Source organism: Micromesistius poutassou (assembly GCF_964030765.1).
Source record: "Micromesistius poutassou genome assembly, chromosome: 16".
Lineage (NCBI taxonomy): Eukaryota > Metazoa > Chordata > Actinopteri > Gadiformes > Gadidae > Micromesistius > Micromesistius poutassou.
Genome location: NC_140286.1, coordinates 13726036 through 13750410, shown reverse-complemented (window position 1 = coordinate 13750410; position 24375 = coordinate 13726036). Strand labels below are relative to the sequence as shown.

The following is a 24375-nucleotide window of genomic DNA, read 5'->3' as shown; positions in this document are numbered from 1 at the left end:
GCTGCAGAGATTCGCGGGTCTGGCCTGGCTGTCGTCGCCCGGCTGCACCGTCCTGTGTGCTGGTGGCGGGGGTCCGACGAGGTACGGGACCGATTCACGGTGTGAACGGCCGAGAGATGTCAGGTCCGACCCGGAGCGGTGGACGGCCCAGAGGAGACGAGCGGTGCTCTCCGGTAGATGAACGTTAATGAAGCGGTGGTGACACGCGGAGCCGAGGTTTCATCCGAGGAGCCGCTGACCTGATGTCGCTGTTCCTCCACGCGACGAGACGAAACGCAGCAGCGCCATCCTCCTCCTCCGCCTCCTCCTCCTCCTCCTCCTCCTCCTCCGGTGGCTTTCCGTGTGACTTGCGTTTTTATGTTGTTGTTGTTGTTATTGGTTTTTTTTTAGCGCCCCGACTGTTCCGCTGTTAGACCTCCGTCTGTAGTCTGCGCTCACCTTCCCCGGACCTGGCTGTGGAGCTGCTCGAGGAGCGGACGTGAATCCCCACGCCGTGGCTGCCGCCGTCAGTTTGTGTGTGTGTGAGAGAGAGAGAGAGAGAGAGAGAGAGAGAGAGAGAGAGAGAGAGAGAGAGAGAGAGAGAGAGAGAGAGAGAGAGAGAGAGAGAGAGAGGGTGGGGGGGGGGGGGGGGGAGAGAGAGAGGGGGGACGAGACGAGGTGAGCACCGCGCCAGGAGCAGCTGCGGCAGCCGGACCCACAACAAAGAGATCTGGACCGGAGGACCGGAGCGGTCACATGATGAGGAGAGGACCCCCCCCCCCCCCCCCCCCCCACAGCACCGTAAAATGAACAGGTGTTTCCAAAATGCAAATGAGACTAAATGTTACAAATGCAAATATTTATACCATTGATGAACACACACACACACACACACACACACTTAAGGATTTGTCCACCTGAACCTATAGAGTACGCCCAGTGTGCGAATTATACCACGGTCTCCGGGGGAGCGGGGTTGGTCGCGGACAGGATTGTTGGGATTGTTGTTCGCACACTGAGTACCCTTAATTCGCACACTGAGTACCCTTAATTCGCACACTGAGTACGCCCTTTGCTGGGCTCAGGGCATCTTCTAAAGGTCTTGTTTCTCAAGGCTCAGGTGGTTAGTGACAGTGTCCGACAGCATCATGGAGAGGGTCACTACAGAGGGCTGGGTGAGGCTGCACACCTGTAGTCAATGTGCCCAGATTGAACCAGCCATCTCCACACACACACACACACACACACACACACACACACATATCGCTGTCCACAAGCTTCTACTAAACCAGACTTCCAACACCACCACCCTGCGTCCTCATCTGGGGGAGCCCAGTTGATGTCACCTAGGTGGCGGGTAGCAGGTGCATCTCTACATTAGCGCGTTAGTTACGTTCCCTTAAAAAAAGCCCTGCACTTTTGTTCTGGATTCCCGGTGGGAATTTAAAAGAATGTTTTTTCTTTGAGGCTTGAGGACCTAGATGAAGTCCCTAGAAGAGGCTTTGGCCGGAGCGGCAGTCAGGTTATTCCACCAGCCCAAAGCTGCCTGCTGTTCTTTGGCTGTAGATGGCCATGGGGTTATTACATTTACATTAAGGGGATTTTGCGGACACTTTTATCCAAAGCGACTTACAACCATTGATTCACATATTCACACACCGACGGCGGAGTCAACCACGCAGGGCGACAGCCGGCTTTTCAGGAGCAGTCAGGGTGAGGTCTTGCTCAGGGACACCTCCTCGACACTCAGCTAGGAGGAGCCGGGGATCGAACTAGTAACCTTCCCGTTACCAGCCAATCCGCTCCACCTCCTGAGTTGATGCCGCCCCTAACGGCATATCGGCATAAGAGTTACCTCTATTATCATAGAGATATCTCTTAGAGGTGTGGTCAGCACACCACCCAGTGTTTCCGTAGAGCTGTGTCCTGAATGCAGGACGGATTTCTGAGTCTACGTTACTGATATAAAGGTTTCAGCTCGGTCACAGGACAGAGATGACTGACGACTGCAATAATATTTTAATAGCTCATTCGCACAGCGGGCTCAATACAAGACGTTAACCTGTAACTGTGACAACCGCATTCATAAAACGACCCCCAAATCATAAAAATAGATAAATGGCACATGAATCACGTTTTACATGGCGATTGAGAGTGTCTGCATGGAGGCGAGGGGCTTGGTGGAACGATGCCTATGACTTTGACGTCAGAGAACAGGGAACTTTGGCGTGAGATGGAACAGAGAACCAGATGACAGAATGTTCCAACGTGGAGTGCTGACCAACACTCTGTTTCATGGTGTCTGAGGGGTTTGTTCCAGTGCCCTTTATACATTTGAGAGGGGAAGAGAGGGAGAGAGAGAGAGAGGCAAAGACATAGAGAGGGAGAGGCACATAGAGAGAGAGGCAGAGAGAGAGAGAGACCTAGAGAGAGGGAGAGGGAGAGAGGCAGAGACAGAGAGAGAGGGAGAGGCAGAGAGAGGGAGAGGCAGAGAGAGGCAGAGAAAGAGAGAGGCAGACAGCGAGAGACAGAGGGTGAGGCAGAAATAGAGAGAGGGAGAGAGAGACAGAGAGGGTGAGGCGGTAGAGGGAGACAGAAAGAGGGAGAGAGAGACAGGCGGAGTCAGACAGACAGACACAGAGCGATAGAGAGAGGGAGGGAGCACTGGAAGCGAGTCTTCTATCTAAATATGAGTCCATATCCCGAGGGGCTGTTCACTGCTCTCATTGTGAGGCCGACAGAGAAAGAAGAGAGATCACAGCTAAGAGATAAGAGAGATAAAGGTTATGGCTGTCTATCTGTTATCCGGGACGCTAATTAAAACAGAAAAGACTGAATTATTACCACCTCTCAAATCGACTCTGGAAGGATAAGATTCGCCAAAATAACTCAATAATAGAGACAGTATTATAGTATTAACTTAATATTCATGTACAGTACATGGCAAGAATCAAACACGCAACCCTGACCCGCCTGCATCTTTATGCTCTGTCCGCTGCCCCAATATCTCCAGATCTATGTCAACTGGATCAATACCTGATCAGCCTGGTTGGCTGCTGGGACCATGGGTGTGTGTGTGTGTGTGTGTGTGTGTGTGTGTGTGTGTGTGTGTGTGTGTGTGTGTGTGTGTGTGTGTGTGTGTGTAAGAGGTGGTGGTGTCGACGCTGTTATCACCCTCGCTTTCTCAAGTCAACTCCGTCCTAGATTCAGTCCAAGGTTAAAGATCACGGAGATTCTGAAGTGACGATCGATAGCGACAACATTATCGGATAGGTGGTGTATGTAGCTCAGTGGGGCCTGCTCTCTGTTCTCTGTTTGGCCACCCGCCGTGCACATGGCTTAGTGCAGGCCTTGGTGGTAGTAGTTCTCTGGGATAACTTGAGTGATAATGATATGCCATAAGCGATAACATAAATTGAGCCTGCTGCCAGGGAAATATACGCGACCCTTGTCCGTTTAGTTGGGAAATACCTCCCCCTAGTGGCGGTTCGTATAAATGCTTATGCTCTCTGGTGTGACTCAAACAGTAACAGTAGGCTACTGAGACGAAACTATAGGCTGCATGAGCCGGGGTGAGCAATGCCCCCCAATCGTCCAAGGACGAAAACTTAATTTGAGAAAAGACAATAGCTAGCACGGCCGAGTGCTTATTATTAATTCGGGTTGATTACTCCTGATTACTCGTGTAGTTAGCCCCTCACTTTAATTATAAGGTGGGTTTAAGTAAAATAACGATTCACTTATAAGCTATTATGCAGATATTAAATCTCCCGTCTTGCCTATAGGGCTTTGAATTTTTTTTTTTCCCCAGGTGCTATAAATTAATAATTTCATCTCACACCCTGTGTGAGGATGTGTAGTGAGGCAGGAGATGTGTTTAAAAAGACTAATTTTAGCTCGATATACCTGCCAACAGACTGAGAAGGTCCAGCTGCTTTATGCTGTGTTTGCTGTTTTAATGATATTATATTTGAAGCTTGAATGGTTATTATTTTGTATTTTTGTAGTCTTGCAAGTCAGACTATCACTCCTTAAAATAAAGACAAACATATAGCATTGATCTTTAAAAATACTTTGGCTGAACAAGTCCCAAACCCTTCTCCACGGCGAGAGAAGAAGCCTCCTGCCCTTTAGAGACTTCTGAAGACCCCCAGGTCTGAGGCTGTTACAGACAGACAGACAGACAGACGGAGAAAGAGAGAGAGAGAGAGAGAGAGAGAGAGAGAGAGAGAGAGAGAGAGAGAGAGAGAGAAAAATAATGCAGATGAAGGAGCAGGTGGAGATATATAAAACAGCAATTGACAATCATAGACAGAAACACACAGTCACAAACACACTTACATACATAGAGGCACAGCCCCTCCCACTAAGCACTCAAAACACACACCCCAGACCACAAACAAACAAAGTCATCACACATTGATAACAAAAACAGCACACAGCCTTCCATACAGACAACCACTGAAACACAACCTCCCTCCCCCACACCCACTGATTCACTGCCTGCCTCACAGAACCCTACAACACCAGACACACAAGTGCTACTCCTCATGGATTCGAATGGGAAGTTCCTGAACCCCGAGAAACTGTTCCCTGGACAACGAGTAACCTCCAAACGCTGTAACAACACAAACCAAGCCCTCTGTCTCCTTATTCAGGGCTCCTTTGGCAAACCCAACACCATCATCATCCTCACTGGGACAAATGACTTGCACCCTCAGCGCCACAGGACAGCAGAAGCCATAAAAAAGGTTGCAGAGAGAGCAAGCATGGAGTTTCCAGAATCCCGCATTGTGATCTCTACTCTGCTTCCACGCACAGATTTCCCACCCCACATTATCCATGACATAAATGCAGAGCTAACCAGAAGCTGCACTGCCCTGCCTAACGTCTATATAGCCCACCATCCCTCCATCGGCCCACAGGATCTGTACGATGGACTCCATATTCACAAGGACGGAGTCAGAAAATTAGCTAGAGGCCTAAAAGATGTGGCCCTAGGACGGAATCCAACCAGCTCACAACCCCGTCCTCCATGCCCCATCCTCCACCCGCCCCCGCCCTTCATGCAGAGCAATATGCCATTCACCTGCTGGCCTCCGTCCCCCAAGCATATACATCCATCACCCCATCACAGGGCAACTCCCCCGCCCAGGAAGAAGACACCGTCCCCTACAAAAGCCTCACATCCGCCAGAGAGACATCAGAGCTACGCTGAAGCAGTGGGCTAACCAACCGCTGCACCCAAACCACCCTCTGAGTTTGGAGAAATCAAGCTCTTACTCCACAAACTATGTGCAGGTCTTCTCAGAGAGTGAGTTGAACTTAATATTCACATCATTCCAGAGACACACACACACACACACACACACACACACACACACACACACACACACACACACACACACACACACACACACACACACACACACAAAAAATGTATTGATTGTAATGATGTAATGAACTGTTTTTCTAATTGTCTCACTATACGGTTAATTTTCTATTGTAACTGTACTTATGCGTTCTTTTTGCATTAGCTGTTGGAACATACAGGGTCTGTATTCCTCAACCTTTGGCTTGAAAAGCACAAACCCTGAGTTCTTTAAATGTATTCAAAACAGTGATATTGTCGTTCTCACTGAGACCTGGTGTCGAGAAAATGTTGCTACTATGTGTCCAACAAACTACTACGAGATCACTGTGCCATCTGTAAAACTACAAACGGCACGCCATGGAAGAGATTCTGGTGGTATTCTGGTATGGTGCAAGAGTGAATTGGCTGAACATATATCAGTCATTAAAACAGAAAAATATTACATTTGGCTGAAACTACACAATATAGGCCTCACTGAAACTACAACTTACCTCTGTGCTGCCTACATTCCACCAGCACCCACTGATTCACTGCCTGCCTCACAGAACCCTACAACACCAGACACACAAGTGCTACTCCTCATGGATTCGAATGGGAAGTTCCTGAACCCAGAGAAACTGTTCCCTGGACAACGAGTAACCTCCAAACGCTGTAACAACACAAACCAAGCCCAAACCAACAAACTACTACGAGATCACTGTGCCATCTGTAAAACTACAAACGGCACGCCGTGGAAGAGATTCTGGTGGTATTCTGGTATGGTGCAAGAGTGAATTGGCTGAACATATATCAGTCATTAAAACAGAAAAATAAATATTACATTTGGCTGAAACTACACAATATAGGCCTCACTGAAACTACACCTCTGTGCTGCCTACATTCCACCAGCACCCACTGATTCACTGCCTGCCTCAGAATCTGAATACTATGAAGAAGTCTACTTCAATAATTTGTACTCAGATATAAGCTACTTTCAAGCACAGGGAAAAGTGCTACTATGTGGGGACTTTAATGCACGCACTGGTGTTGAGCCTGACTTCATAGACCCTCAGGGCAGTGCACATGTTTTTGGCCAGTCACCCTTGCATCTTTCACCAACCACCACCACACGAAGAAACCTCGACTGCGTGGTTAATAACAGTGGAAACGAGTTAGTGCACCTCTGTTGAGCCTTAGGCCTGTACATGCTTAACGGCAGGATACCAGGGGACTCTTTAGGGAGATTCACGTTTTCTTCAGCCCTGTAACAGTGTAGTGGATTATGCAATCACTGACATGGACCCCTCCCACTTCAGTGCATTCACTGTCAGGCGGCAAACTCCTTTTTCAGACCATAACCAAATAAATATATTCCTGAAAATGACCAACCAATCTACTAACACATGTATAGAACCCAATAAAATGTACAAACTCAATCCAACCTACAAATGGGCTCCAGATAGCGCAGAAAAATTTATACAAGCGCTAAACTCACCTGAATTAACCTACAAAATAACTAACTTTACTAACCAACAGTTCTGTACTGATGAAAAGAGCATCAACCTGGCTGTTCAAGAAGTGAACAACATTTTCTACAAGGCGGCTAAAAAAGCTGGCCTAAGAAAAAAGAAAGGAGTAACCATTAAAAAACAAAAAAATGAGAAATGGTTTGACACAGAATGTAAAAAAATGAGGAAAGAATTGAGACATCTATCAAATCAAAAGCACCGCCACCCTCGAAACACAGATCTAAGAATGCAATATTTTACCTCCCTTAAAAAATACAAAGAAACTATCAAAAGAAAACAACAACACTATAACAGCAAACTTCTTCATGAAATCGAAGAATCCATTAACAAAAATGAGTTCTGGAGTATGTGGAACAATTTGAGCATAAAAGAACCAAAAGAAATACCAATACAAAATGGAAATATTTGGACAGAACATTTCAAAAAACTTTACAGTGAAATAAAATTAACAGAAACAAATCAGAACCAGATCAAAGAGAAATTGCACAATTTTGAACTGAAATTTAAAGACAATCAAAATCCACTTGACTTCCCCATCTCAAGTGAAGAACTGACAGAAAAACTGAAATCATTAAAGTCCCATAAAGCCTGTGGGCCTGACAGCATCAGAAGTGAGATGCTTAAACATAGCACACCTGCAATGCAAAATGCAATGCTCAAATTGTTCAACATTGTTCTATACTCTGGCTGTTTTCCTGACATCTGGAATCAAGGAATTATTACCCCAATTCATAAAAGTGGAAACAAATTAGACCCTAATAATTACAGAGGTATATGTGTGAACAGTAATCTGGGGAACGTTTTTAATAGCATTTTAAATGGGAGAATTCAAACCTTCCTTAACAAACACAATACCCTGTGTAGAAACCAAATCGGCTTTCTTCCAGGCCACCGTACTACAGATCACATTTACACCCTACACACTCTAATCAACAAACATGTAAAAAATATGAAAAAAGGAAAAATATTTGCCTGCTTTGTTGACTTTAAAAAAGCATTTGACTCTATTTGGCACACAGGATTATACTACAAACTTGTAGAGAGCGGTGTAGGGGGTAAAGTGTTCGATGTGATCAAGTCAATGTACTCAAATAATAAATGCAGTGTATAAATTGGCACAAAACAAACAGAGTTCTTCGCACAGAAACGGGGGGTGAGGCAGGGCTGCAGCCTGAGTCCAACTCTTTTCAACATTTACATAAATGAGTTAGCGGTGCAGTTGGAACAGTCTGCAACTCCTGGACTCAACCTTCAAAACACAGAGGTAAAATTCCTCCTATTTGCAGACAATCTGGTGCTCCTGTCACAATCTGAACAGGGCCTACAGCAGCACCTGGACCTGCTAGCGAAATTCTGCCAGAACTGGGCCCTGACAGTAAACCAAACAAAAACTAAAATCATGATTTTCCAAAAGAAGCCCAGATGTCAGGAAAACAAATACATGTTCACTCTAGGAAGCACCGTCCTAGAACACACAATGAAGTATACCTACCTTGGTCTGGACATTACTGCATCTGGAAGTTTCAACATGGCAGTTAATGCACTCAAAGAAAAAGCCAGTAGAGCCCTTTATGCAATCAAATCTAAATTTTACAACATAAACATACCTATTTCAATCTGGTGCAAATTATTCGATAGTATAATACAGCCTATCGCGCTGTATGGAAGTGAGGTCTGGGGTCCACTCAGTGCACATGACTTCACTACATGGGATAAGCATCCAATAGAGGTCCTACATGCTGAATTCTGCCGGTCCATATTGAAAGTCCAAACAAAAACACCAAACAACGCATGTAGGGCAGAATTAGGTCGTTACCCATTGGCTATACCTATCCAAAAACGAGCACTAAAATTCTGGATGCACTTAAAATCTAGTCCTAAAAATACACTTCATTTTGAAGAACAAGAAACCCAGGAACTGAACCCTGACAAGAGTCCCCTTTGCCAGCTGGTGCTGAAGCTAACTAACACACATCAAGCTCAGTCCAGCACTGCCTCAAAAACACCAATTAGAGTCAACAAAATAATTAATGAAGCAAAAGAAGACTATTTGGAACATTGGACAAACCAAATCTCAAACCAAAGTAGAATGAATTCCTATCTGATCCTAAACAGAAATTACAAATTAGCAGACTATCTCCTCTCTGTCAGAGATGTGAAGCAGAGGCAAATCCTGACCAAATACAGGCTCAGTGACCACAACCTGGCAGTGGAAACAGGCAGGCACAGAAAGACCTGGCTGCCCAGAGAACACAGAATATGTGGTCACTGTCAGGCAGAGAAGGTTGAGACAGAGGAGCACTTCCTTTTACATTGCAAAAAATATGACATATTAAGACAAATATACTTCACCAAATTACAAATCTATATTCCAAATTTTGCAGACATGGAACATAAGGACAAAATGTCAATTCTTCTTGGTGAAGGTCTGTCTGCTGCCCTGGCAGCACAATATGTCCTAAAGTGTCATAACCAGAGAGATTCAGTGTGACTTTATTTATAACTTTGTTCTTTATCTTTATTTTTTATTTTCTATGATAATAACGTATATTCACATTGCTTATTTTTTATTATTATTGTTATTATATTGTTGCTTAATCTGTTATTTTATTACAAATCTGTTATTTATACAATTATTCTTGTTCAACTTGAATATTGCTTTGGCAATACTGTACTCAAACAGTCATGCTAATAAAGCACAAATTCAAATTCAACAATTTGAATTTGAGAGAGCGAGAGCGAGAGCGAGAGAGAGAGAGAGAGAGAGAGAGCGATAGATAGATAGATAGATAGATAGATAGATAGATAGATAGATAGATAGATAGATAGATAGATAGATAGATAGATAGATAGATAGATAGATAGATAGATAGATAGATAGAGACCGTCAGACAGAAAGACATTTAGGCAGACAGATGGACAGTTAAAAAGATAGATAAGAGGGAGGGGACATTAGAACGCAACAGTAGCTTTAAAACCCTGATGCAGAAACACAAGATATTGACTATCCGACCAAATCCGGATTAATAAATGGAGGCCTGGAGCTTCTTCAAATAATCCCCCGTAACACCATTTATCAATCAGCCTTTACACAAACACACACCACCACGTATATAAAGAAAGGTGCTTCAGAAGTCCTAACTTCAGACGGCCCAATCACAGGCCCCGCCCGCTGTCACTTGCTTCCCACGGCCCAATCACGACCCCCGCCCCGCCCCGCCCGCTGTCACATGCCCCCCACGGCCCAATCACAGGCCTCGCCCCGCCTCACCACGGCGCCTGTCTAGCAGGCCCACTTATTAGCGCTAGCTTAAACTAGCACAAGAAGGCACAACATGAGGAGAAGACGAGCGTCTGGACTACAAAACACAGAGAAAACCGTAACTAAGTCGCGCAGTCAGTCGTAAGTAGGTCCGAGTACAACCGAACACGGTTCTGTCGCTCACCTCAGAAACCGAACACGGACGGCGGGGAGAGCGGACCGCCGCGCTCCGCTCTCCCCGCCGTCCGTGTTCGGTTTCCGGGGTGAGCCCCTCTCTCCCTCTCTCGATGTGCACACGGCACGGAGGTCCGCGGTGCAGGGTGCACACATCCACCATGTGTCGCTCACTGTTTACTCCCCAATGTTGTGGATGTGATCTACATCCCGACGCATGCTGCCTGTTGCCTGCCCGGGCACGTTTTTCCCCACGTTTTGCGGGGGATCACAAATGCAATCATTGGCATATGCAACCGGCTGTAGGTGTAGGCCCGAGGCACACTCTTTCTTCCACGTTTAAGTACACGTAGTAAGAGATGGCCGGAGTAAAAGGAGGGAACAGCTGTGACACCTGCGTGGTTGTTGTCGATACATTGTCAACTGTGTGTGTGTGTGTGTGGTTGTTGTCGATACATTGTCAACTGTGTGTGTGTGTGTGTGTGTGTGTGTGTGTGTGTGTGTGTGTGTGTGTGTGTGTGTGAGATAATGTCTATAGTATGTTCCTAGGGGTGATCATGTGCCTCGTGATCATGTGCCTCGAACCCCACCACCCGGAGGATTAATTTATCTTTACAGGACGTCAAACCGACCAGAAAAGCTTGACCAGACAGCGGGAATTACTTAACCACGCGTGACTATTTCTGTCCTGATATGTGAACCAGGGGTGTGATGGTCGGAAGGAGAGCACCAGCCGTGCTGGTGGTGCTCCTGTGCCTGTGGGGGGGCGGTGTGCCGAGCGGAGCCCTGGCCGGGGCAGTGGAGTGTCCCACGACGGTGGAGGTCGGACGCTCCGGGGCGGAGATGCCGTCAGCTGTGGTGGACATCCAGAAGGCGGAGTCGAGCCAGAGACGCCACCTGGAGGCTCTTTTTAACCGGTGGGTTGGTGAGCGTCACACGACCACATCCTTGATTTGTTTATTAAAGAAATCCATGGAATAAATCCCCCCCCCCCACCCTACTTTAGTATCCAAATGTAGCAACATCCAATGTTTATGAAGAAATATCGTTTCTTACCATAAAATAATATAAAAGTTTGTTTAAAAAATGGTTAAATTAATACAGGGGATTGTCGAGTTTGTGAAGCATAGTGTGCATTTTACATCCTGTGGTATAGGAGTCATTCTTCCTGTCCAGACACTTCCCCTGTGGATGACTGGAGGCTGGTGGTTGGCTGTGTCTGTAGAGCTGGTGTTGTCTTTGGGTTGATTTCTCAGCCTTGGTTTCTGTTTGTGTATATAGTGTCCTTCAAACACAAAAGGCACTGTACGTAAGGAAATAAACCTCTCCACGGTGTCCTGTTGTTGGAAGAGGATGTACGACGGGGTTGATAACCACCGCCGAAGTACATTAGCTTCCACTGAAGGGACACCTGTGATCGGTTGATCTGGTAACCACAGTTTCCTCCAGTGATTAGATATTGGTTACTTTCGTTCTTACAGTTCAAATAGGCTGAAAGAAAAACACTTCCACGGTGCTTTGTGCATTTTATTTTTTGTGTTGTCCGAGTAACAAGTGGTCGACTGTTGTTTTTAATATTGGATGTGTAGTTATCGGTGGAGGTGTCCCGGGAGGAAATCATTGTTAAATAATGAAGTATTTAACAATGCTGTGGTATAGATAGACGAATCACGTTTTAAAGTCCTTTTTAAAAGAACTGATGAAGGACGATGCCTTGAAAGAGAAATGCTAAATAAACACGATGGTAAAATAATAAATAAGCCAGTACAGACCATTTATCTAATACAAATCTGAGGCCAACTGAAAGGTTTTGAGCCCTGGCCTGAAGGGTTTGTGGAGGTTTGTTCCTGGTATGTGGATGAACACTAAACGCTGGTACCGTGTGCCTGAGTCCTGGATGAAGTGGGAGCTCCGGTCCGGTCTGAACCAGACCACCGTCTGGGGGTCCGGGCGGAGGCTTGAATGTTGTTGGGCTGTCTCCTGTGGATCAGTATGGATCAGCGGGCGTAGCTTTTGTAAACGTTATCTAAAGCCACGTAAAGTACACGGAAAACAGTCGCCCCACCCTCTAAAGCCCTAGTGGTTAAAAGCACGGTTCAAATGAACACAATAACGCCGCTCAAAGTCACCGACAACGCAACAAAAACGTTCTCACGTCACTATAAAACAAGAGGTAACGGAGACTATCAAATAAGATGTAGAAACTCTGAATCACGTGGAATGGAGATACACGTTCATTATCTAGTTAATTAACAAGTTAATTGGTTGGCTAACGATGTTCCTGTTGACTCCTCCAGCTACGGGGAGAACGGGACCATCTCCCTGGCCTCCCTGAAGAGCCTGCTCCACAACATCGGCCTGGACCGCGTCCGGAACGTGACGGTCCAGCACCGCCACCATCACCACCACGGCGACCATCCCCACGGCGACCATCCCCACGGCGACCATCCCCACGGCGACGCCGATGCGCACAACCTCAGGTAGCTGCGGCAAAAGGAGCCGATGTCGTGATGATAAAAGTTTGCACGGGTGTACGTTGTAGTACTAGGTTAGGACTAAATGATGGGAGCGGAATCTTGGAGTGGTTCCTCTCATCACAGCTTAAATGGGTCGTCATGGTGATGTCATCCACACGGAGACGCTTTTTGGTTTAAACGCAGATGTTTTGCATCGTTTTGCCCGATCGTCCAAACGAATCCTGTAAACGCATTGCTTGCTAACAAACTTTTCTGAAACCTGGTCCCAGGGCTTTGTTCACAAACAAAGCCCTGGAGTGTTCGTTTGGACGGCCAATACGCATACTTGCGTTTCGATGATGTCATCGCCACACCCCTCGAGCGTAACCTCTTGTAACCCGTGACGACGTCTCATAACAACAACAATGGCAGACTACATGCTCCTGCTGGAGAAGATATTGTGCCTATTAGGGTTACTATCGCAAAATATTCTTTCTTTCTTTCTTTCTTTCTTTTATATATTTATATATATATATATATAATATTCTATTCTTCGCTACAGGAGCCATTGTCATGTTCTTCTCATTCAGTTTATTTTATTTTACTGTATTTGAACGCTGCCTCCGCCTCTTCCTCTCAGTTTCCGGTGAATTTCTAAAACTGAAACAGCGCCACCTATACGCCTGGAATATGAAGTAGTGTGTTGAGTCGTATTGAGATGGATCCGTTAGGACGCAACTGGTTCTTGATACGATGCCAGGCAAAACGGGGGAAAAAAAGATAGTTTTGGTATGTGTGGACTTGGCCTATGTCTGCTCCTTGATGAGCCGATGTAATGTAGAATCATTACATTCGCTTCTATCATTGGCGACGGCATCGACCAGCGGACCACATTCAAGAGGGTTGTGTTGAGTTAAGTTTTCCCATGATGCTCCGCTCCAGCCTGAAGCTCACGGACAGCCGTCCGTCGACGGCAGGGCGGCTCTCTGACGCCCACGAGCAGCAGGCTCCGTCCCCGGGGAGAGGGCCGAGTGCCGGGAACCGCAGGCGCAGGGCCGACAGCAACGGCACCACGCGGTCCCCCGAGTCCGGTCCACCGGGGACGGGGACCAGCACTTTCTCCGGGAAAGGGCTGGATGGGCACCACACCCTGGGCCTGGGCGGCCCCGACACGCCCTCCAACCACAGTTTGAGCAGCACAGAGGTACTGTGAACACTCACTCACTCACTCACTCACTGTGTGTATAGCAGTGCTCACTGCCCGCCCCCCTCCCCCCGCAGTGTCAGAACGCCTCTGAGGTCCTGCGGACCCACGGCATGGCCCGTGACGTGGCCCTGACGCTGGGGGACTTCCGCTACCTCTGCCCGGCCCTCCTCCACCAGATCTCCTCCAGGTCCTGCATCCTCCACCGAGACTCCGCCCGGCGTGGAGCCACAGGTCAGAAACCCCCCCCCCCCCCCTACGGGGCCCGGTCGCGTTTCCATCTAAAAAAGTACCTCTTCAATGTGGGCGGGTCGTAGAAAAGAACCTCTCCAGTGGGTCGTCATTAGGTTTTAATCACGGGAGACGCGATTCCCGGGAAATCTGGATCCGATCAAGACTATTTCCTGATTCCCGGGAAAGGTTATGATGAGAAATAAAATAAAAAGCGCAATGACTGCGCGTTTATTGTTGTCATACGGTAACGTTGATGGAGGCGAAACTCGAGCCCTGGGAAAGGAACGACACTAAAATGAAACAGCGAAACGCTGATCCTCCGGAGCCGGTCCGTGGACTCCAGCCACGCCGGACACACACAACCACGCACAGCCTAACTCTAGCCCCGGGAAAGGAGCGACACTCACGGCGAAACGCTGATCAGTGTCCCCCTCGGGTTCGTGGACTCCAACCACGCCGGACACAACTTAACTTTGAGTGATTGTTCCCATTTACAGCCGCTGGCCAATCAGTTACCAGCAGCCTGTTTACGTCACACAAAAGTACCTACTCCGCTCGCCTGGAACCTCGATGGAGGTAGTACTAAAAAAAAGTACCCGGTACTGGGTACCAGGTACCTTTTTTGCCAATGGAAACGCAAAAAAGGCGTGTCGAGTCGAGCTGGTACTGGCGGTGGAAAAGTGGCATAAGCGACGGCCTAGCCGTATGGGCGAGTGAAGGGCGAGGATAACTTCCTGCTTCACTGTGCCGGTCTCTGTAAGACCGTTAGATTATTAGATTCGTATCGGTCTGGCGAACACGTATTGCCTGTCAATCACAGTGCGAGAAATTCAACACGGTGAGCGAGTAAAAAATGTAAAAAAAAGAAAGTGTCATTTGCAATTTCCTTTTTTCTCTTTCAAGGGAACGATTCTCACACACACAACCACAGTCACCACGGTGATCACGAAGACCGACGGGGGGACAGCCGAAAGAACTTTGCCACGGGTATGAATCTGAACTTTCCGGTCTTTTCCACGGCGTGTTCGCACCATACGGGGGAAACCGGCGAAGCGGGAACAATTCCCCCTCCTTTCGAGACTCGGAAGACTTGGAGGGTCGCTGAGATCGTACGGTCCCACGTAAACGTTATCTGGCAAAAAGGTTCCGGTCGGGTCTGAGCCGGTGATGTATTCGAGCTTCGATGACTTCTCACGATTCGACAAATTGGTAATAAACCACATCGACAATAAGATTTAAAAAAAAAAAAAAAAAGGCCGGCCACCGCGGAGGAATTGTTTTTCTTTTTTTTTTTTTCTTTTTTTTTAACATGCAAGAGTTTGAAGCGTAGACAGGCGTGAAGTCGTACACGTGCGGAAACATGCACGATCTTAAAAGGTAACATTTGTATCGTCATCTGTTTTTGTTTTTTTTGCACGGTTTTGTGAAACCGGGCAAAAGCACGTTGATCCATAGTATGGGTCTGTAAAATTCTAATCAAATCAGGTCGATGACGTTTTAAGCTCGTGCATGTTTCTGCAGGTGAACGACTTCATGCCGGTCTATCCTTCAAACTCGTGCATGTTTCAGAAAATGTTCAACAGCGCCCCCTTGGGTCACACTTTTCGGCGGGTCGCAGAATTCAGTGTAACACCGGAAGTGTGTGTGTGTGTGTGTGTGTGTGTGTGTGTGTGTGTGTGTGTGTGTGTGTGTGTGTGTGTGTGTGTGTGTGTGTGTGTGTGTGTGTGTGTGTGTGTGTGTGTGTGTGTGTGTGTGTGTGTGTGTGTGTGTGTGTCTCTTTATGGGTACGTTATACCTTATCTGTGTGTGCAGCGTGGGCGGGGGGCTTCGTGTCCATCACGATCATCAGCCTGCTGTCTCTGCTGGGGGTCGTCCTCATCCCCCTCATGAACAAGGTCTTCTTCAACTTCCTGCTCAGCTTTCTGGTGGCGCTCGCCGTGGGCACGCTCAGTGGCGACGCCTTCCTCCACCTCATCCCCCACGTACGTCCCGGTACCCCACACCACACACCGGCCCCAGCCGTTCTCATCTCACGACGGAACGTGTGGAAGAGGATGCTAGAGGAATTTCAGTGACATCGGTTTAGATGAGATGGTGAAGATGTTTAGATATTGTGTATGTTTAAATCCAGATGTTGGTTATTTCTAGCTCCAGATGTTGTCCACGTTTAACTCCAGATGTTGTGGGTTTGTAGCTCCAGATGTTTTCCACGTTTAACTCCAGATATTGTCCACGTTTAAGCTCCAGATGTTGTCCATGTTCAGCTCCAGATGTTTTCCATGTTCAGCTCCAGATGTTGTCCACGTTTAGCCCCAGATGTTGTCCACAGTTACCTCCAGATGTGAGTCTCTAACGTGCCTCAACCTTCTCCAGTCCCAGGCCACCCACCTCCACCACCACCACCACAACCACCATGAGGTCGCTGGGCCGGAGGTGGCGGGACAGGGTCTCCACGGCGACCAGGAGGAGAACCTGGACGGCGTGTGGAAGGGGCTGACTGCGCTCAGCGGCGTCTACGTCATGTTCCTCATCGAACACTTCCTGACGCTGGGCAAGATGTACAAGGACCGCAAGAAGGTTGGACCTCCTCTGACTGGGGGCTCTTTGTTCCTGAAGCTTGTGTTGAGCTTGTTTTTAGTTTTAATTTTATTTTTTACATAAAAAGAGATGCAGTTAAAATTAGCTGGAGGCCTGAATCAACTCTTCATTGTCAAAGGGGAAACGACGACTTTTAGTCGTGCTGCTGTTATTTTAATGACTCCCCTGCCGCCGTCACGCCGCCAACGTGATGATGATGCGTGCTGGCGTTTCTCCAGTCGAACGGCGGTAGAATGAAGTTGGCCGCTTGTTGTTACTGGTTGTGTCCAGTGGAGGCGCTGCTGTGCTCGACGTTAAATTAACTGTCGTCTCTCCTTCCAGATGCAGAAGAAGTGGGACTCTCGCGATAAAGATCTGGAGGAGGTTCCTGCCCTGGAGGAGAACCACCTCAAGCCCCACGAAGGTAAGGGGCTTGAGGTGTGTGTGTGTGTGTGTGTCTGTGGACCCGACCAAGGTGCTTTCATTGTTTCTTCTGGGCTTGCAGTGCTTTGCAGACCCTTCACAACCCCATTAATACACCCACTGCTGTGGCAACAGCCAGCCGGGCTGCAGCTGGAACCGGGTACCGGCTACCTCCTGAGGTGGTGGGGGGGGTGTTGGTTCAGGAGGTAGAGCAGGCTGTTTACAAAACGACTGTAGGGTTGTGTTTGAGACAGCCAGCCGAGAGAACGATGCTAATGAGGTCGCCATGCCAACGCTGTGCTCTGGGTCCACAGACGCCGAGGCCAACGGGGGCGGGGCCCTGGCCGAGGAGCAGCAGCTCATGCTGGCGCCCGCCGAGTCGTCGTCGGTGGCGGCGGCGGCAGCAGGCCACGCCCGCCCGCCGGACGCGGCCTACACGGACCAGGACTGTGAGCACAAGTGCCACTCGCACTTCCACGACACGGTGGGCCAGTCGGACCACCACCACCACCACGACTACCACCACATCCTGCACCACCACCACTCGCAGAACCACCACCCCCACAGCCACGCCCAGAGTTACTCCCAGGAGCACTTTGAGCAGGTGGGCGTGGCCGCGCTGGCCTGGATGGTCATCATGGGCGACGGCCTGCACAACTTCAGCGACGGCCTGGCCATCGGTGAGCCCTGTGGGGTACTTTGGGGTTTGGATGTCTGGTTCTTTACTCAATGTGCTGCTACGGGGTCTGGCGTAGCGGGTCCTGATCCTGCTGCTACGGGGTCTGGCGTAGCGGGTCCTGGTCCTGCTGCTACAGGGTGTGGGGTAGTGGGTCCTGGTCCTGCTGCTACGGGGTCTGGCGTAGCGGGTCCTGGTCCTGCTGCTACGGGGTCTGGTGTAGCGGGTCCTGATCTTGCTCTGTTCCCAGGTGCTGCGTTCTCCGAGGGTCTGTCCAGCGGTCTGAGCACGTCGGTGGCCGTCTTCTGCCACGAACTCCCCCACGAGCTTGGTACGCACCTTTTATTATTCACTCTGAATTTAGGAGGTGCTTACTGCTAAATGACTCATTTAGCAGTAAGCACCTCCTATAATCTCTGATTTAGCAGTACGTACCTCCTACATTCACTGTCACTTAGCAGTACGCACCTATAATCTCTGATTTAGCAGTACGTACCTCCTAAATTCACCATGTCATTTAGCAGGACACACCTCCTATATTCACTCAGTCATTCAGCAGCACCTCCTATATTCACGTCATTTAGCAGCGTTTTGTCTGCGGTATTGGTTGGAGCCTGAACGCGTGACTCCATTTCCCAGGGGACTTTGCGGTTTTGCTGAAGTCGGGCATGACGGTGCGGCAGGCCATCCTGTACAACGTGCTGTCGGCCATGATGGCCTACCTGGGCATGGGCGTGGGCATCGTCATCGGCCACTACGCGGAGAACGTCTCCATGTGGGTCTTCGCCCTGACAGCCGGGCTCTTCATGTACGTGGCCCTGGTGGACATGGTGAGAACTGCGCTCGTACCTCACAGACCTGTGGTTCTCAAACGGGGAACGCGTCCCCCTAGGGGTACTTTGGAGTACTGCAGGGGGTACTCCTGAGATTTTAAAATAATGATCATTTAAAAAAATCTATATACAAATAAAGGAGCCAACTATAAAAATAAAAAAATTTAATTTGCCCTGAGAAATTTTTAATTCTGAAAGCCGGACAATAGAAAATCGAGAAATTTAGTGGTCGAAATGTAAATCTGAAAACAAGGCGAAAGGAGACTCTGTGAAAAAGAGAGCGCATCCAGAAACACCAAAATGTCGTCAGTCTTTTGTGGGGAGAAATTAGCCAACAGTTTCATGACGCACAGGCCCACGTGTCTCACAATTTTTTTAGTATTCATGAACTTTTAATGTTAACATTGACACTGCCAAATAGAACGCACAAACATTATTTATGTTCATTTAAAAGAAATCGATGGGGGTACTTGGCTGAAAAAGTATCTGAGTACTAGTAGAAGTACTAGCACTAGTAGAAACGTTTGGGAACCATGGTTATAGACCATATAGAAGGACCTGCTGAAGCCCCTCTTGCAGACCCTTCCAGCAGCCAGACCTCGAACCATGTGATCGGTGGTCGGCGAGATCGGTCGGTTATGTCCATTCTACAAAATAACGGTGTCGCTCCCGGAGAGTTTAAGATCAGGAGAAAAGAAAATTGGATTGAACTAATGATTGACATTAACGCTTTTATCCAAAGCGACCTACAATACGTACATTTGTCAGAAGAAAGAGAAAACAACAATATATCTCTGTCGGTACAGTGAGGATGTTCATAGAACCAAGTGCCAAGCGCTAACCATCACTAGTGACGCGCGTCCCACTACTAGAGTTGGTATCTCGGTGTCGGCTGAATGACTCCACGCCACAATGCTAGTGCTGGAGTAGGTTACGACGGGTTTTCAAACTGTGAGGCGCGCCTCCCCTAGGGGCGGCAGAGTTTTTCAGGGGTGGGCGAGATGTGAGGGGAAAAAATAAAAAAAATTAAAATATCTTTAAAAATGCCCAAAGATTTTTAAAATGTCTAAAAGAACAAAAATATCTTTAAAAACACACAAATATTCCGATTTTGTTGTGGGGGGGGGGGCTCACTCTCTCACAATTTGAAAACCCCTGGTTTACGGGGAACCGTGGTCCATGTATTTATCTCCGTCTAGTGATGAGCGGGCACTCGGGGGAGGACGAGTTGGGCTGTCAGGCCCTCGGCTGCACCTGTTAGTTCTTCAGGTGATGTTGAAGAACTGACAGTGTGCCAAAGTCACCTGCTTGCCCCCCCCCCGCTGCCACCAACGGCTGTAGGGTGCCCCCCGCTGGCCACCGGCAGCCACTGCACCCAAGGGTGGTGGGTCGTCGTAGCCAGGGAGGAGCCATTGTGTTGGTTTCTTTAAAGGTGACATATAATGCCGCCAGGTGTGAGTGTGATTAGCCGTTACAAGCCGTTTTGAAAATCTGCCTCTCATGACGTCACAAGTAGGCGTGTCCACCTAGATGTATGACAGATAGATGAGCAACTTTTGCTACAGTCCGCTGGGTAGGCTGGTAGACTGATCTATCCAGCACACATCTAGGTGGACACGCCCACTTGTGATGTCAGAAGAGGCTGATTTTCAAAACGGCTTGTAACGGCTAATCACACCTGGTGGTACAGTATGTCACCTTTAATGTCTGGGCGTTGGCCGTTCCCTCGAAACGGGACCTGTTGGTTGTTGTTCTCCGTCGCAGAGCACAAAACGCTTTTTTGGGCTGCTGTTCCAAAATAAAGCCGTCGTGACCCCTGGTGACCTTTGACCCCCCCAGATGCCGGAGATGCTGCACAACAACGCGGGCGAGCAGGGCGTCGGCCACTGCGGCTTTTTCCTGCTTCAGAACGCCGGAATCCTGCTGGGCTTCGCCATCATGCTGCTTATCGCCGTGTTCGAACACAAGATCCAGCTGGACCTGGGCTACTGAGTCCGGCTCCGGCACGAGTCCGCTCCGGTCCACATCTTCCGGCTCCCCCCCCCCCCCCCCCCCCCTTCTACCCGGCTCTTCTCCCCCCCCCCTTCCCCCCGGCTCTTTTCCTATGCCTTGTTTTAGGTTCCTTTTTAATTTATGTTTTAGTTTGTGTAGTTTGTGTTCTCTGCTCCATCGCTGGCCGCTGGCCTTCTGCAGCCCCTCGTTCTGTTCTGCGCGATCTAAGATTCTGGAAGAGTCTCCCTGTCGGCTGACAGCAGCCCACCTGTCCTAGAACGTTAGACCCTACCTGAGCGGACAGCAGCTCCAGTACATTGAGGTGTTGTGGACCTATTATACTGATACGGGAACCATGGTCCAATACTAGTACAGCTACTAACACTGCACTGTAGACCCAGTCGGGCCAGTACAGGTAGTACCCGGTACTCTTCAAGTACTGTAGACCCAGTACAGTTACAACCCGGTACTCATCAAGTACTGTAGACCCAGTACAGTTACAACCTGGTACTTTTCAAGTACTGTAGACCCAGTACAGGTAGTACCCGGTACTCGTCAAGTACTGTAGACCCAGTACAGTTACAACCTGGTACTTTTCAAGTACTGTAGACCCAGTACAGGTAGTACCCGGTACTCTTCAAGTACTGTAGACCCAGTACAGTTACAACCTGGTACTCGTCAAGTACTGTAGCCAGTACAGAACTACTGTAATACTGTGTGTAGTCCTGTACCCTAAACGGGTCCAGTAGGGTACATCTTGAAACCGATACAGTACTGTAGGTCTGGTACAGGTACATAGTGGTGCTGTACCGGGTTTTCATGTCATGACAAAACGTGTTACATTTGTATGTACATTAAGATCGCCAAATGTTTTTTGTTACAGCGTAATTTTTTTATAGTCGTATATAATAGTAGTATATAATAGTCATACGAAGGTCATGTTTTTTAAGCAGTCTTGCTATACTTTAACCATTCTGTTTGTATTGAAACAATTGTCTACCAGGACGTATTTGATGGTATCAAGGTGTATTTAATATGATTGATTATTCAACCATTAATCAATATCCTTGATGCCTCAAGAGCGAGTCATTGGACCTGTGTTTGGTATGAAGGCCTTTTCCAGGACGAGTATGTAAATGTTGGAAAACTGCTCATCTTCATTTATTTAAATTAAGAAGATGGCGCAGACTAAACAGTTGTTGTTTTTTTGTGTCACTGATCCAACTGGTTTTAGTTCCTTTAGGGGCTGCTGAGTTGACTATTTGGGTGTAGGTTCAAGTTGTAAACACTGTAGCTGATTCACGGCACTGCGTTGCTTGTTACTGCTTGAAGTTTTTGTAGAAAAATTTAAATGCATCTCATTGGAACAATGGCAGGGCATGTCTGAAATAACTGTAAAGGGCTCATTCTTATTTGAAGAAATGACAGACTAACATTTGGGCATGCAAAGGTTGCATATGTACAAATACAAAAGTAAGGGGCTTGCTGTCTAAACTTAAATCAAACGTAACATTTCAACCTTACAATATCCTCCCCTTTCCCCAACATGCACTACTGAGTTGTTTTTCAAATTCAAACTGAACTTAACGCAACTGCAACGCAAAATAAAGGGACGTTGTCCACGGTGATGCTTGTGTATTTATGTTTTGGAGAGAGATGTTTTATTTTATCACATCTGTCTTCTGACTGCTGTTAGGGCGCCACTGATAGCCTACTGCTGTAAAACTTAATGCTCCTCTCCTTCCACCTACCCAGTAGAGATACTGCTACTTAACGCTCCTCTCCTTCCACCTACCCAGTAGAGATACTGCTACTTAACGCTCCTCTCCCTTCCACCTACCCAGTAGAGATACTGCTACTTAACGCTCCTCTCCTTCCACCTACCCAATAGAGATACTGCTACTTAACGCTCCTCTCCTTCCACCTACCCAGTAGAGATACTGCTACTTAACGCTCATCTCCTTCCACCTACCCAGTAGAGATACTGCTACTTAACGCTCATCTCCTTCCACCTACCCAGTAGAGATACTGCTACTTATTTTTAATTTGCATCTCATGCACACTGTTAATCGTACCAGGTCTGTGGGCCGCTTGGTGTGTTTCTGTGATTGTGACGTTCCAGAACAGAATAAAGTGCTTGCACAACCGAGCATGGCTCCGCTTTTATGAGCGCATCGACAAATGCCTAATAACGGAACCCTAGAGCAGCGGTTCTCAAATGGGGGTACGCGTACTCCTACGGGGTACTTTGGAGTACGGCAGGGGGTACTCAGAAAATGTCTAATTTTTATATATAATATTTTTAAAAAGGTCACTTATTTTCACCCTGAGCGAGTTTCCATTTTGAAAGCTAGACAATAGAAAATGGCCAAGTGGTTGTAACATATTTCAGCCATAATATTCTCCCATAGCCACAGTACCGAGTACTATAACTAATAAGCTGTAACACTTGCGCATAGCCACAAGGGGGCAGCAGCTGAGCATACATAGATGAAGGGGGCGGGCTTTTAAAGCCACAGAACACGCCCACCTCTACCTGCCTATTTAACTCGGACTCCGCCATCTTAGAAGTAGAATCTCTTGGGCGGCGTATCGATTAGATGTAAAGCTTAGAGACGCTCCGCGCGTGTTATATACCATTCCTCTCCTTTTGTTTCATAGACGATAGACAATAGACCAAAACCTTAACCAAATAAAGTGAGTTAAAAGCGATCCTGTCTCGGTGGCCTTTCCTGGACTAAAATATCATAACATGGTTGAGAACACATCCAGAAATACCAAAAATGTCGCCAGATTCAGGAGGTATATATTTTAATAGGATTCACCTCTACATGCTCGGACCCTCCCCTGGTGTTGGGCTGCTTTTGTGGTGAGAAATTAGCCAGTTGCATGAAGCACAGGCACATGTTTCTCACTGAAATGTGAGTATTTTCACCCTTTTAAAGGTCCCATGACATGCCACCAGGTGTGAGTGTGATTAGCCGTTACAAGCCGTTTTGAAAATCTGGTTCTTATTACATAAGTGGCCGTGTCCACCTAGATGTGTGACGGAGAGATCAGTCTACCAGCCTACCCAGTGGACTAGCAAACGTTGCTCATCTATCCGTCACACGTGGACACGTTCGGCTTGTAACGGCTAATCACGCTCACCTGGTGGCATGTCATGGGACCTTTAATGTTCACGTTTACACTGCCTAATAGAACGCACATTAATTATTTTTGTTTATTTAAAGGTGAATTCCGGTAGTTAGCTGTTCGAGCCTCCTTTCTGGGTTGTCTAGGATGAAATAGAGTGGTTGACACTGAAATGTTGACGATTGGTCCTGTCTCGGGTATTTGGCTCATTTAGAACCGCCCCTGCCTGCTTCAGAATGGCTGGTGACGGGCATTCACAAACCTGTCCTTAAAACAACCCTAAACGTTCGTTTTCAGAAATGTGCCACTCACCGAGTGGTTAGTGGTGTTCGTTGAAGTATCGTAGCAAAATACAGTTTCTGTCGTGTTTTATTGCACATTTATTGCATTTTGTAATCCCATTGATTTCTGTCGGAAGACTCATTGCTCATTGGCTGGAAACGGAACGGGGGCTGTTTACATTTGGTTGTAGTCTTTTCGCTCGGTTCTGCAATGAGTCTTCCGACAGAAATCAATGGGATTACAAAATGCAATAAATGTGCAATAAA

General features: G+C 47.7%; 1 protein-coding gene across 2 annotated transcripts; it reads left to right on the top strand.

The window, feature by feature from the left end:
- The first annotated feature begins 10159 nt into the window (after nucleotides 1-10159).
- On the top strand, nucleotides 10160-22599 carry slc39a6 (solute carrier family 39 member 6). 2 transcript variants are annotated; one of them, XM_084480445.1, is made up of 13 exons: nucleotides 10160-10264; nucleotides 11002-11214; nucleotides 12595-12777; nucleotides 13696-13957; nucleotides 14035-14191; nucleotides 15095-15178; nucleotides 16004-16173; nucleotides 16565-16768; nucleotides 17111-17192; nucleotides 17506-17871; nucleotides 18118-18198; nucleotides 18507-18697; nucleotides 20540-22599. In XM_084480445.1, the coding sequence occupies exons 1-13, from the start codon at nucleotides 10197-10199 to the stop codon at nucleotides 20690-20692; spliced, it is 2214 nt and encodes a 737-aa protein (XP_084336571.1). In that variant the 5' UTR covers nucleotides 10160-10196; the 3' UTR covers nucleotides 20693-22599. The 2 variants fall into 2 exon arrangements, with proteins under 2 accessions (XP_084336571.1, XP_084336572.1); XM_084480446.1 differs by lacking the exon at nucleotides 15095-15178.
- Nucleotides 22600-24375: the final 1776 nt, after the last annotated feature.